We start from the raw sequence: 15,327 nt of genomic DNA, 5'->3' as shown, positions 1-15,327 counted from the left end.
TAGTTAACTTTATCAACCGTCTCTGTTCTGAGCGTAGCGCTCTAGAATCTTTGGTGGTAGCTCTATGGGTGGTAGTGGGTAGGCTAGGTCTGCCCGGCTATCTATTTTTTACAGTCTATGCTATCAAGTAGCGTCATATTATTTATTGTGTGCCGTGTCCCATATACATTTAACATGTATAGAAACGTATAAAAGAAGGAAAAGTACTATTGTTTGTTAATTATTAGCCAACCCACGTTTTCTCAAACAAACGTGTTCATCACTGCACACTGGACGAATGCAGGCACAAGAAAAATCACATAGGTCACGCGTTAAAAAAGTTTATTTATTAAATAAATTGATTTGAAATACATTTTTATTTATTACATTTTTATTTATTACATATTTTACTTTTACATCACTGAAGCGCTGCTATGTCGTTCGGTTTTGCGTTTCCTATATTTTATTTTCTGTGCGTTTGTTTCGCACCATTGAGTCCACTGATCCTCTGGCTGCATTTCTGCCTCTGCGTGGCACTTTTGTCACGTAGTTCAGTAGATGAACTATGGCAGCTGGGGTCATTCCAGGCAAACGAGTCGCTGCCCCCAACTATGGAGAAAACATTTTAGATTTCAATAAATTATAAATCTCTCCATCTCTCTCATTAACATTCTGAAACCTAGAGGGTATATCCTCTTTCATGGATGGATTTGCAATTGGCAGAAAATGTGAAAGTAAACAAACAAACAAACAAACAAACAAACAAACAAACAAATAAACTGCCCTGTCAGCAGCGAGAAAATAGACCAGTTTTGCAGAACTTCTATTGCTGGGACCCACTATATCAGCTTAAGTAAGTATAAGTATAAATACTCTTTTGATCCCGTGAGGGATCCCAGAGGGGTCTCTGAATTTATCCCAATCCGTGAATTAGTGAAACACACTCAGCACACAGTGAACACACAGTGAGGTGAAGCACACACTAATCCCGGCGCAGTGAGCTGCAGTGAGGGGTTAGGTGCCTTGCTCAAGGGCACTTCAGCCGTGCCTACTGGTTGGGGTTCAAGCCGGCAACCCTCCAGTTACAAGTCCGAAGCGCTAACCAGCAGGCCACGGCTGCCCCTAAACATTGGTATTGGTCAACCAGCAATAAATGTGCAGTGGCTGATGCATCAGTTCTACACTAACTAAATGTTGTAATGCACAGACTGGCACAGTAAAATATAGTGCTCTGAAGGTCTGAAAAACTTCCGTTATTTACTTAATATTGTTGTTTCCCTGCCACTACAGGGTATAATTAACAACAATAACTTAAAGCGACAAATAAAAATATATCAGCAAGGGTTATCGATTATTGTTATTCTAAACATCAGTAATGGAATTACCCCCCACACAATATACACTTGTGTGTGTGTGTGTGTGTATAGCTTACTGTGTCCGGTCGAACCCTGTCCAGTATCTCCCGAACCTCCTGGGAGAGAGAGGTCGGCAGGGAGAGGTAGTCAATGTCCTGAGGCAGCCGCAGACTCTCTTCCTCCAGGATTCTCTCCATCTCTCTCTTCTGTCTCTCACAGTGGGAGTGGTAGAGGACTACACACACAGGGGTTAGTTATCGCACAAGATGGCAAGGCAAACATACTGATATCTATGTACTAGATTAACAACAGTCATAAAAGAAATGTCCTTCCAATTATTACAAATCCAAGCATAGTTGTACTTAAAATAAGCAAATCTGGCTGCCAGTAAGTTAAGCAAATGTGTCTTGATAAGACAAGCCTGTCTTATTATAATAAGACAGGCTGCCCATTAAATTAACTCAAACACTCTGATCTTACTGAGAAAGCGCAAGGGAAGTTTCTTTAATACCAACATCACCAGATGTTTGATCTTAATATAAGATTAATAACACTTGGTTAGCAGTTTTTACTGTTTACTGTATGTGGGCATGATTCTAGAAAGAAAAAAAGAAATATCCTCTACATACCTTCAATCTTCAGTCTTTGTGCAAACTCCAAATATGGAGAAAAGACATCAGGGATGGCAGATGCCAACATCTCAAAGGAAATATCTTCATACTGCAATATATCCTCGGCACTGAAAACAAATAAACACACAAATAAAGCTCTGCCTGTAACATGAACTGAACTTTCAACATTACAGTTTATTGTATAGACCCTTCAACTGCAAAAAAACAAGGCATTTTCTGGTGGCACAGAAAACAACATTGAGCTAATGTTAACTAAAACGTTTTAAAGTCGACATTTTGCAGAACATTACACTCAAGTCCGATCCATTTTCATTTCAAGGTTTCAAGCATTGGTTTTGAACATCTCAACTGGAAACCCTCTAGGAAAAGATTGAAAGGGTCTCTAGAAGGCTTAAGTCAGAGCATTAGCGGCCCCACAGGCCAGGTCTGTTGTTTCATTCAACCAAAGCAGCAGAGATGGCTTTTCTTGGGCTTTTTTTTCTGCCTTTATTCAGACAGGACCATGAAGAGACCAACAGGAGGTGAGTGGAAGAGAGAGATGGTGAATGAGCCAGGTCGACCCCGGCTACGCGTGGGCACTTGGACCCAAATGTGGTACTAGGCGCTGTAGTGTAGCCTAGTTGCGCAACAGCAGCCCCTAGCAGAGATGGTTTGTGCGTCCCTGCTGTAGGACCTTTAGCTCTGGTGCCCTCACCTCAAGGTCACGCTCACCTCAAGGTCATGCTCACCTCAAGGTCATGCTCACCTCAAGGTCATGCTCACCTCAAGGTCACGCTCTTGGTCTTGCTGATGCAGGTGAGGGCCAGTGTGTCTCTCCAGCGGGTGGAGGACATGCAGACGGACCGCAGCGCGGCAAGGCCCTCGTCCAGCCCCTTGCGAACCCGTAGCGCCTCCGCGTACCTCTCGGCCGATACGCAGCCTGCCTCCTCAAAACCTGACACACACACACACACACACACACACACACACACACACACACAATAGGGTCAGTGCACAGCAGAAATAGATCAGTAGGTCATCTACCTCAGGGCATTTACTAATGTAGGGAAGACCAAACGAAAACTCCATAATTAAAAAATGTTGTTGCAATAATTTACATCACTAGGGGGACTTTAATATAAAGAACAATGACCTCAACTCTTAAAAAGCAGAGTGTTATGAAAGTTACCGGTAAGTCATTTCACAGAAGTAGTAATGATAGTATACTTTAGCACCTTGTTAGCATGTTTATAAATTTGTTTGTGAAGTCATAATAAAGAAGTTCATGTCCAGAGGGATATTCGTTTGTTTATTTAGAAAATGTACACGTGTTCCCTTTACAGTACCTTTGGGTGTTAGTCTGAGGTCTGCGTTATCGGGCCTCAGGGAGGTTCTGAACTCGGCCCGGCTGGTGAACATACGGTACGGTTCTGTTACGCCACGACTGACCAGGTCGTCAATCAGAACCCCGATGTAGCTCTCTGTGCGAGAGAGGGACAGGGGCGGCAGAGAGAGGGCTGACCGACCAGCGTTCACACCCGCCCACAGGCCCTGTAGTACTCACACACACACACACACACACAGTATGTTTCACATACACTGATGTGGCCTACAATCTATGAAACTGTCCATGTAAAATCAAATAAAGTAAAATAATGATTCATAACTTCTTCATATAAAGTCAGTTTCATAACTTTCAGAATTTGTACATGATCTCGCTGGATTAGAAATCTGCTCTGTTGTAAGTGCAGTTCTCCTCCTGACCAGTGACGGCGCTGTGTGTTGTACCTGTGCTGCGGCCTCCTCATAACCAGTGGTCCCATTGATCTGGCCAGCGAGGAAGAGCCCCTGAGCCTTCTTCACCTGCAGCGAGGGAAAGAGCTGCGTGGGACACACAAAGTCATACTGCACCCCATAACCTGTAGGAAGGACAAACACAAACAAAATAACAGAAAATAAAAGCTGGCTACTTCATCTTAATAATAATAATAATAATAAGCTTTATTTGAATAGCACCTTTCATACACAGAATGCAGCTCAAAGTGCTTTACATTTGGAGCATTTAACACAATAATAGAGAAGAAAATAATAATAATACAATTTGAGGCTAACGCAGCAAGTTGTTGCAGTAGTATATAGGCTTTGCTAACAAATGTTAGGCCCTGTTGATGTGGACTGTAGGTGGTTAGCCGTAGTATGTCCTTAGTATTGTCGTGATTATATTAATTTATATACAGACGTTTAAGAAACACAACGACCAGAAAAACTGGCAGCCTTAATCCCCTACAAACACGCCAAACAATACACATCAAATACAGCCATATGGGTTGACTGGACAAAAATGGTGTAAAATGCAACAGCATCACTACGAAAAATGTGCTAAATTAAATACTGGTATAATATTTTTGAGAGACAAGACTAAGGACTGCTGAAGTAGTCTCTTTAAAAGAGCTATGAGGAGTTCTGTAGGGTAGAGCTTGTTTTAAACGCAGACACACACCACTCTTCCATTGACTAGCATTGTATTTAACAACGCACCACAAATGGTATAAGTATAAGTATAAGTATATATACTCTTTTGATCCCGTGAGGGAAATTTGGTCTCTGTATTTATCCCAATCCGTGAATTAGTGAAACACACACAGCACACAGTGTACACACAGTGAGGTGAAGCACACACTAATCCCGGCGCAGTGAGCTGCCTGCATCAACAGTGGCCCTTGGGGAGCAGTGAGGGGTTGGGTGCCTTGCTCAAGGGCACTTCAGCCGTGCCTACTGGTCGGGGTTCGAACCGGCAACCCTCCCGTTACAGGTCCGAAGTGCTAACCAGTAGGCCACGGCTGGTAGTGGATATCTGGGCAATAGAGATCATAGGCGCTTTGGACAGATAAGCAGGGGTCGAAATTAGCTTTTTGTGGCTGGTCGATGGGGGGGTTCACCAGCCAAAAGTAAACAATACTTTAAATAACTATTTTGAAGGTATCACTCTAATTCCGAGCCCTGTGTATGGGATGGAGCTTCGGCGTACCTGGTGTCCGCATCTCTGCCTGTCTGAGGGCAGGTATCTCTCGGAGGAGACGAAGCTGGACGTCAGGGGGCATCGTCATGGAGAGACCTTGAGGATACAGGAGGTCGGAGGTCAAGCCCTCAGGTTCTAGCCACACCTGATGCCGTCGCCCCGGAAACCGCAGCACACGCGACTCGATGGATGGGCAGTACCTGAGAATGGGAGAGGGAAGTGCACGGAAGATTTAGAACGCTGAGGAACATACAAAACACTGAGGAACATACAGAACGCTGAGGAACAAGAGCAAATGGGCTGTGGTGTGTTCAGAGCAACATCAGGGTGACTCATGGCATTTTCTACATTAGTGCTTGTAACGGGGGTTGGTGTGCGTATGTGTATGTGTGTGTGTGTCTGTATGTGTAGTGGCGTCTTGCTGAATGTGACAGTTGAGGTAGAGGCTTAACTTGACAGTTGAGGTGTGTGTATGTCTATGTGCATGTATGTGTGTGTGTGTGTGTGATCACTTGCTACCCTATTGAAAATGTACGTAATTTAACTGTGGACAAGTAGATGTGTGTGTGTAGATGTATAGAGTCCTGTGTCCTGTACCTGGGGCCTGTGTGTGCGCGTCTGTGTGTGTGTGTGTGCGTGTCTGTAGGTGTGTAGATGTACTGGCAGAGATTTTTATATCAGTCTAGGAGATCATGTATCTGAAAAACATGACTTGCCTTTTGGTGTGGCCCAGGGGAGCTGCCTTGGTCCCCTGCTATTTTCTCTATATATGCTTCCATTGGGAAACGTCATAAGTCAGCATAATGTAAACTTCCACAGCTCACGAGATGATACCCAATTGTATATTTCTGTGGAGCCAACTAACCCAGATGGCCTTTGCTCCCTCACTGCATGCCTAACCTCCATTAATCAGTGGATGAGCAAAAACTTTTTGAAACTAAATGTTGACAAAACAGAGGTACTTCTGGTTGGACCAAAACTTAAGCGAGATATTATTCTTAGTAATCTGGGGAACTTGGCACACCAGGTCAAACCAAAAGTAACAAGTCTCGGTGTCATCTTAGATGCAGAGTTAAGTTTTAAGCCCCATATCAGTAAAGTTACTCAGACAGCCTATTTCCACTTGAGAAACATTGCCAAAGTGCGGCCCTTTTTAACTCAAGATGTAGAAAAACTAATTCACGCCATTATCACTAGCAGGTTAGACTACTGCAATGCACTTTTCACTGGTCTTCCCAAAAAACATCTAAAGAAATTGGCACTCATACAGAACTCTGCGGCTAGACTTTTAACTAAGACTAAGAAGAGAGAACACATCACCCCTGTGTTGGCTGAACTGCACTGGCTCCCTATTTCCTATAGAATTGATTTTAAGGTTATGTTAATTACTTACAAAGCTCTGAATGGCATAGCACCTTCATATATCTCTGAGCTTTTAATATCTTATCAACCACAAAGGAAACTTAGATCATCCAATTCTAATCTTTTAATGGTACCCAAAGTGCTCCACAAACAAAGTGGAGAAGCTGCGTTTATCCATTATGCCCCAAACTATGGAACACCCTGCCTCTGTACATCAAGCAGGCGAGTTCAGTAAATATTTTAAAAAAAGATCTGAAAACATATCTGTACAGGAAAGCTTTTAGTTAACTCATCTTATCCTGTAGACTACATTTTCAGATTATTCTACATCTGCTACTATTGGAGGTATTTGAGCCAGCCAGAAGCAGATGGGCTCCCCATTAAGTCAGGTTCTGCTCAAGGTTTCTTCCTGGAATATGGGAGTTTTTCCTTGCCACAGTTGCCATATGGCGTGCTTGTGGGGGTAAGAGGGTTAAGGCTGCCAGTCTTATGGCGTCATTTTCTATATTTTTTGATATGTTGCTGAGTAGATCATAAACAGCAAAGAAAAGTGATTGATAATGACTGACTGACTATTATTGTGTTACATGCTTCAAATGTAAAGCACTTTGAGCTGCATGAAAGGTGCTATACAAATAAAGCTTATTATTATTATTATTATTAGAGTCCTGTACCTGGGGCCTGTGTGTGTGCGTCTGTGTGTGTGTCGTGTGTGTGTGTGTGTGTGTATAGATGTATAGAGTCCTGTACCTGGGGCCTGTGTGTGTGCGTCTGTGTGTGTGTGCGTCTGTGTGTGTGTGTATAGATGTATAGAGTCCTGTACCTGGGGCCTGTGTGTGTGCCTGTTTGTGTGCGTCTGTGTGCGTGTGTGTATAGATGTATAGAGTCCTGTACCTGGGGCCTGTCTGTGTGTGTGTGTGTGTGTGTATAGATGTATAGAGTCCTGTACCTGGGGCCTGTGTGTGTGTGTGTGTGTGTGTGCATCTGTGTGTGTGTGTGTGTGTGTGTGCATGTGAGAGTATATAGATGTATAGAGTCCTGTACCTGGAGCCTGTGTGCGCGCATCTGTGTGTGTGTGTGTGTGTGTGTGTGTGTGTGCGCGTCTGTGTGCATGTGAGAGTATATAGATGTATAGAGTCCTGTACCTGGAGCCTGTGTGTGCGTGTGTGTGTGCGCATCTGTGTGTGTGTGTGTGTGTGTGTGTGTGTGTGTGTGTGTGCATGTGAGAGTATATAGATGTATAGAGTCCTGTACCTGGGGCCTTTGGTGTCTTCCTGAATGTGACAGTTGAGGTGGAGGCTCTCTCTCACTACCTTCTCCACTCCCGGGGTCGTGTGGGTCAGATAGCAGACCAGCTGCTCCTCAGGCTAAAACACAGACAAAAAAAAAAGAAAAAAAACTCATCATGATCTCTCTCTCTCTCAGTTTATTTTTTGGGGCCTTTTGCCTTTATTTGGACAGGACAGTGAAGACAGACAGGAAGTGAGTGGGAGGGAGAGAGATGGGGTGGGATCGGGACATGACCGCAGGTCGGACTCTAACCCGGGTCCCCGTGGGTGCTCGGACCTCATGGTACGGCCGCTGTAGCCTGCTGTGCCACAGACAGTGCCCGTCTCTCTCACCCACCCACACACCTTCATACACAAGCACACACACTCTTACCGGGCAGCTGTGGCCTACTGGTTTTGCGCTTCGAACTTGTAACCGGAGGGTTGCCGGTTCGAACCCCGACCAGTAGGCACGCGGCTGAAGTGCCCTTGAGCAAGGCACCTAACCCCTCACTGCTCCCCGAGCGCCGCTGTTGATGCAGGCAGCTCACTGCGCCGGGATTAGTGTGTGCTTCACCTCACTGTGTGTTCACTGTGTGCTGAGTGTGTTTCACTAATTCACGGATTGGGATAAATGCAGAGACCAAATTTCCCTCACGGGATCAATCACGGGAGTATATATACTTATACTCTTACCGGGCAGTGGGTGCGTGTGTTGGCGTAGCTGAAGGGCGTAGGCTGCTTGTCCGGAGGCTGGACGGTGGCGAGGGACAGGTCCACCGTCTCCTTGACGATCCGGGGGGGTGTGCCGGTGCGTAGGCGCCCAACGGTGAGCCCGAGCACCTCCCTCAGCGTGTGGGACAGACCAGCGCAGGACGGGGGGTCCCCCATCCTCCCCCCGGGGGAAGTGGTCTGGCCCATGAAGAGCGAGCCGGACAGGAAGGTGCCAGTGGTCAGTACCACGGAGCTGCACTGGACGGGCTCATCCACGCCCGCTAGATGGGAGAGACAGAGAGAGACAGAGAGAGAGAGAGAGACAGACAGAGAGAGAGAGAGAGAGAATAAAGTATCCATGGAGCTGCACTGGACGGGCATATCTGTGTCCGCTAGGAGAGGAGAGAGTGTGTGTGTGTGTGTGTGTGTGTGTGTGTATGGTATGGATGTTGAGAACACACACAGTCACCTGGTGTTTGTCTCTGTGCCCCTCCTTAAAGTGTTCTCCAAAGCATGTGTGTGTGTGTGGCTTCCAGAGTGTATGTGTGTGTGTGTGTGTGTGTGTGTGTATATATGTGTATGTGTGTGGTCTCCAGAGTGTGTGTGTGTGTGTGTGTGGTCTCCAGAGTGTGTGTGTGTGGTCTACAGAATGTGTGTATGTGTGTGTGTAAGTGTATGTGTCTGGTCTCCAGTGTGTGTGTGTGTGTGTGTGTGTGTGTAAGTGTATGGTCTCCAGTGTGTGTGTGTGTGTGTGTGTGTGTGTGTGTGTGTGTGTGTGTGTGTGTGTGTGTGTGTGTGTCTCACCCATGCGCATTCCAGTCACTTTATGTTTGCCTGGCTTGTTTGCATCCAGCTCAGACACCAGCAGCTCGTCCACAGAGCCCTCCACTACGGTCAGTCGGGGGGTGGACAACAGCTCCGCCTGAGGGAGGCCACAAGGACAACACAGACAGGGCATTAGTGTGTGTGTGTGTGTGTGTGTGTGTGTGTGTGTGTGTGTGTGTGTGTGGACAACACAGACAGGGCATGCAGGGAGTGAGGCTGCCATAGTCAAGTGTTGTGTGTGTGTGTAATTAAAACAATATGCACTTTCCACCACTGCCATGTATAAAATTGACACAAAAATACCTAAAATAGTGTCCTTGCATTATCAGTAAAGTAGCATTATGATATAGACTGACACATCCACATCCAATAGCTGTTTTTAGGTGTATATAGGGGCAAGGGATTTTAAAGACCATTTGTCTTCACAAAATCTCCCCAGATCGTCCAGATTCCTAGGTCCACACATGTGCATTCTCCTCTTTGACTCACCCCACTATTTTTCTATGGAGTTGCCATCTCAGTCTATCAGGAGACTGAGATGGCAATGGCCGAAGCTTGATTTTATGTTCAGTAAACCATTTTAGTTTTGATCTGGACGTTTGCTTTGGTTCATAGACATGATGAATGATCCAATCATGACCCATTTTTAGTGTCTTGACAGAGATTGACAGATTTTCTTTGAAAATATTTAAGTTCATGACACCATGCACCTCAATAAGGTTACCAAGGCCTTTGGAAATAAAAACAGCCCCACAATACCACAGCCCCTCCACCATAATTCTCATTAGTCATGGGGTTCTTTTCAGTATAGTCTAGGGTGACCAGATGAGATTGGCTGAAATTCGGGACGCTTTTGTTTTTCGGGGGGGGGGGTTGGTAGGCTTACAGCGAATTTTCAAACCTGTACCAAAACACATTTTTTATTCAAACATCAAGTCTGCCTCAAAATACAACAGAGAAATCATGAACTCAAAATGTCATTGTGGGAAAAAAAAAAAAAAAAAAACTGCGTAACAGTGCAAATCAGACCTTTCAGAATAAGGATAATAGCCTAACGCTAATAACAAGCCTTGCCAAAATTATGGGTCATTAAGTAAGAATACAAAATAATTGTTAGATTAAGTAGATTATGTTAAAACGACATGGACATTAGGCCGAACTGCCGACGTATTTTTTTTTGCACACACGCTGGCTCTGCCTGCTGCGCTTCCTGCACATTCAATGTCCTCGGCTTCGCGAAATCAGTGCATATTCGCGCCTAATTATAGAACGTCAAAAAGAAACAAAGTAGCCGGGCTGCATCCAGACACTTAGCTGCCGTCGGTGGCTGCATGCAGTCGACTCAACCTCTCTACGGACAGTTTTTAATGTTTATCAGAAAATAACTACTCAGTATTCTGATTGAGTATAATTTTCGGGACAATTAGGGCAGGATTCGGGATTCGGGACAACTGCTTGGATATCGGGACTGTCCCGAATTTTTCGGGACGTCTGGTCACCCTAGTATAGTCATTCTTCTATGTATGCTAAACCCACCTAAAGTGTTTCTTGCCAAAAAGCGCAATTTTCATTTAATCTGACACTAGATCACAATTCCAGACAAAGTCACTGTACCATTCAGTAAATCCTCCCATTTACATTTGTAATTAAATGACTGGAAAAGCTTTTACCTGGCATGTCCTCCAAATAATCTAATAGCAGTGAGGTCACTTTTGAAGATTTTTTTGGAGGGACTTGGTGACCCCAAGATGATATCTTTTTTTTTGCCTATCTTACCATCCTCCATATTGTGTGTGGAGGTAAGATAACCATGGGTCTTTGTCCAAGCATGTTTGACACATGTCCAGTTGACTGGAACTGTTTAAGTATTGTAAATATAGGCATTTTCAACAAAGTACCTAGTTTTTATAGCCATTTTCTGACTTACAAATGTCAACACACATTCTTTTTATTTAAATTTAGTGCATTCTTTGTCTTTCCTATGTTGAAACATGACTTGGAGATTTAGCCTCTGTGTCACTTAATTTTCATACCTTAGTGAGGAAGAAAGTCATGAACTACTTTTGAAAATTCACACTCTGATTAACTTAAAGAAGTTGAAATTAGATAGGAAAATGTGTCTGTTACATTTTGTATATATGATTTTCTAGGGGTGCCCATAATTGTGAACAATGTGTTTTTGTTAAAAATATTTATTTCTTTATGAAATTTTATTTTTTCTCAAAATAAATTTGCTTCTCTCCAAGGTTGGATTTTTCCTAATTTTTTCATTGTGAGATTACAATAAATTGGAAAAAATATTATTTTGCCAAGGGTGCCAATAATTCTGGAGGGTACTGCATAAGTGTTCATAGTGTTCGCTTTACTAAACAGCCCTAATCCGGAGTCTGAAATTTCACTTGTGCCACAACAGATCTGCTGTCACTTTTCTCACAGTGAATCTCTTTGTGATTGGGTATTATTTTGGAGGATGAGTCATTGAAAATAATAATAAAAATGTACAAGAATACAAGCAATCAAACCTGGAGCTTTCACATGAGTCATTTGAAATGGTTAAACAAGCTTGTGAAAAATAGCCTAACAAATGTGGGCCTACACATATCATCTACACGGTACATATGTACTGATATGAAGCCAGCGAAATCTTGGGCACCTGGATGAATTCCTGGACATGCTTTGTGGACGGAGAAAGTATTTAAAACGAAATTATGATAATGATGATGATGATGCGTTGTTTAAAACAAAAACGGAATAGTCTGGATGTAGCCTAAATGCTGCGGTGTCTTGGGCACCTGGATGAACTCCCGGTACCGCCCGCGGTCCAGCTGGGCCCGGGGCCCCCACACGGCGGGCCCTTTGCTGCGGTTCAGGATTGAGAAGTGCACCCCAGCCCAGTCTCCTGCACGACCCATCAGGCCGTCCAACGCATCCACCTCTCGCACCAACTGCCCCTTTCCTACCCCGCCCAGGGAAGGGTTGCAGGACAGTGCACCTGTGGGAGAAAGGGGGGGGATGGATGGATAGAGGATTAGATAGATAGATAGATAGATAGATAGATAGAGATACTTTATTTATCCGGAGGGAAATGTAGGACTCAGGCAGAGGTGGAAAGTAGCAAAATACATTTACTCACGTTACTGTATTGAGTAGTTTTTCTGTGTATTTTGTATTTTTTAAGTAGTTTATAAAATTGGTATTTTAAATTTTACTTGATTACATTTTGAGTGAAGTATTGTACTTCGCAACATCAAAAATCCCATCCGTTACTTGAGTAAAAAAAAAAAGTTAAGACTAACGAAAACAGAAAGGGAGAAAAAAAAAATCGCGCCCTACAACAGGAAATGAATCAAGCTGGCGCCATGCAGTCTTTCTGAAAGTGATGGAGATGGAGCTGGATCACGAGATGCCTCAGATTACATGTGTAGCCTAACCTATGAAAGTGTACAGTATTTTCCGCTATTTCAATGGGTTGTCTCAGTTCGTTTTAGCACTAATGATTGCGGAGATAGCCTAAGCAAACACCATGGGATTTCGTGTTTTGACGTTTGTGCTCACCTTTCTTTGGAAAATTTATTAGTTGTTTCCCCTCATTTTGATGTCTATTTTTCCTGTTTCGGCCTTTGTTTTTGGTAACCTGACTTGGCTTTCTTGGAAAAAGACATTGCACCAGCAGCACAACAATTAGCGGTCCACTACTAGCGATGCTCAACTAAATAAACAAAAGATAGACTATCGTGCAGGCGGACTAAACCATTTAGCTCTTTAGCAAGGGAGAGTGAGAGTGACCCTAGACAGTTTTCACTATGTTTTGTATACAAAATCCAGTCAGTCCTGTCATTTTGACATTTAATTTGGAAGTTAAAATATTCAGGTAAAATAAATATATGGTGGAAATAAGTATTGAACACTTAATTTTTTTCCTAAACTTCATAGGGTTAGGGTTAGTGAGTCTATTCAAATTTTTCACCACACATTATATTAACGCATATAAAAAATCCAAACATAACAGTTATGTGTAATAAAGTGGAATGACACAGGAAAAAAGTATTGAACGTGCCTACTGAAATTTCTTCAATACTTGGTGGAAAAGCCTTTGTTTGTAATGACAGCTTTAAGACATTTCCTGTATGACAAAACTTATTAGTCGCAGTATCAGGTGTGATTTTGGCCCATTGTTCTAAACAGATTCCAGGGGTCCCTCTTGTGAATCCTGATCTTTAGTTACTTCCAGAACTGTTTAATTTAATTGAATTGGCTGCCTTCAAGTCTTTCTGGAGCTTTCTCAGAGTGGTCCTTGGCCCTTGGAATTGACTATCTTTCTGACTCCCTGGTCAGAAATATTGCGAGGAGATCCTGTGCATGGCCGGTTGATGATGCAGTGATGTTCCTTCCACTTGCAGATAATGGCTGAAATGCATCTGTAACCAGTTTCATTGACATGTTTTGCAACCTGAACCGCTTCTTTGCTCGCTTTGAAGCACAAAACAGCACCTGCCCACAGAAGACCCATCCCCCTCTACATGAGCAGCCCCTGTGCCTCTCTGCCGACAGCGTGAAGAGGACACTTGCTGCTATCAACACCGTAAGGCAACAGGTCCAGACAACATCCCAGGTCGTGCGCTGAAGGACTGCGCTGGGGGAGCTTAAGGATGTCTTCACAGACATCTTTAACACTTCCCTGAAGCAAGCCATCGTCCCATCATGTTTCAAAGCTGCCACCATCATACCTGTACCCGAAGAAAACTGCTCCATCCTGCTTCAATGACTACCGCCCTGTGGCACTGACACCCATCATCATGAAGTGCTTTGAGCGGCTTGTCATGTCACATATCAAAGCCATTCTCCCCCACCCTGGACCCCTTCCAGTTTGCATACCGAGCCAAGCGGTCTACAGAGGATGCAATCTGCTCTGCCCTCCACCCAGCCCTCACCCACCTGGAAAAAGAGACTCATATGTGAGATTGCTGTTTATAGACTTCAGTTCTGCATTCAACACCATAATACCACAACAACTCATCTGCAAACTTGACAAACTAGGACTCAGTACCTACCTCTGCAACTGGCTACTGGACTTCCTCTGTCAGAGGCCCCAAGTAGTCGTGTTGGCAACAATACCTCAAGCAGCATCACACTGAGCACAGGGGCCCCCCCAAGGCTCGCGTGCTCAGTCCGCTGCTCTTCACCCTGCTGACGATGACTGCACTGCAACCTACAGCAACAATCACATAGTGAAATTTGCTGGCGACACAACTCTGGTGGGTCTCATCACCAAGGGCGACGAGACTCAATACAGGTTGGAGGTCGACCATCTGACCGCGTGGTGCAGGGACAACAACCTCCTGCTGAGCGTCAGCAAGACCAAAGAGATTGTTGTTGACTTCGGAGAGGTCACACCCAACACCTGCCACTGACCATCGACGGTGCTGTGGTGGAGAAGGCGAGCAGCACCAAATTCCTGGGGGTGCACATCAGTGAAGACCTCTCCTGGACCACCAACACTGCATCACTGGCGAAGAGAGCTCAGCGCCGCCTGTACTTCCTCGAAAACTCAGGCGAGCAAGTGCTCCACCAGCCATCATGACCACATTCTACCGAGGGCACCATTGAGAGCATCCTCTCCAGCTGTATCTGCTGTGTGTGGGAAGCTGCACTGAATACAACAGGAAAGCCCTGCAGCATAGTGAACACAGCTGGAAGGATCATTGGTGCTTTCCCCTCCCTGAAGGACATTTACACCACCCACCTCACCCGCATAGGCGACCAAAATTGTGAGTGATGCAAGTCACCCGCTCACAATCTGTTTGATCTACTGCCCTCTGGGAAGAGGTACAGAAGCCTGCGCTCCCGCACTACCAGACTCACTAACAGCTTCATACACCAAGCTGTGGGATGCTGAACTCTCCCTCCCCTCTCCCCCACCCTCAGCTACATAACATCCTGGACATTGGACCCACAATGGCGCCTGCACCTCTCCACCTGCACACTTGAACACTTGCACACTTGTACACTTTACAACTTGGTGTTGTTGTCCTGAAAAACACAACACTTCTGCTGCTCTTACATAACTTGCACCACTATGCCACTTTCTTTATTACTTAGGTCAAACAGTATTTTATAGTATTTTACAGTATTTGCACTAGTATTTTTATTGACTGTCTATGCACAATTTCAACAAAATTTTGCTGCTCTTATTT

At 44.5% G+C, this 15,327-nt stretch overlaps 1 protein-coding gene across 6 annotated transcripts in view; it reads right to left on the bottom strand.

Annotated features, from left to right (window-relative positions):
• Positions 1-304: 304 nt before the first annotated feature.
• The window catches only part of mto1 (mitochondrial tRNA translation optimization 1), a 19,216-nt gene continuing 4,193 nt past the window's right edge, over positions 305-15,327 (bottom strand). For all 6 annotated transcript variants that reach the window (XM_048233216.1, XM_048233211.1, XM_048233213.1 and 3 more), the window contains exons 3-13: positions 11,926-12,125; positions 9,113-9,230; positions 8,291-8,589; positions 7,581-7,693; positions 4,974-5,164; positions 3,734-3,864; positions 3,292-3,496; positions 2,729-2,900; positions 1,964-2,073; positions 1,412-1,569; positions 305-588 (exon numbers count right to left, since the gene is read on the bottom strand). In XM_048233216.1, the coding sequence (XP_048089173.1) occupies positions 436-588; positions 1,412-1,569; positions 1,964-2,073; positions 2,729-2,900; positions 3,292-3,496; positions 3,734-3,864; positions 4,974-5,164; positions 7,581-7,693; positions 8,291-8,589; positions 9,113-9,230; positions 11,926-12,125 (1,850 nt within the window). In that variant the 3' untranslated portion in view covers positions 305-435. The remainder of the gene's footprint in view (positions 589-1,411; positions 1,570-1,963; positions 2,074-2,728; positions 2,901-3,291; positions 3,497-3,733; positions 3,865-4,973; positions 5,165-7,580; positions 7,694-8,290; positions 8,590-9,112; positions 9,231-11,925; positions 12,126-15,327) is intronic.

The sequence above is a fragment of the Alosa alosa genome, chromosome 22 (genome assembly GCF_017589495.1).
Source record: "Alosa alosa isolate M-15738 ecotype Scorff River chromosome 22, AALO_Geno_1.1, whole genome shotgun sequence".
Classification (NCBI taxonomy): Eukaryota; Metazoa; Chordata; class Actinopteri; order Clupeiformes; family Clupeidae; genus Alosa; species Alosa alosa.
The sequence above is the reverse complement of the archived record's forward strand: the minus strand, read 5'-3'. Positions and strand labels throughout refer to the sequence as shown.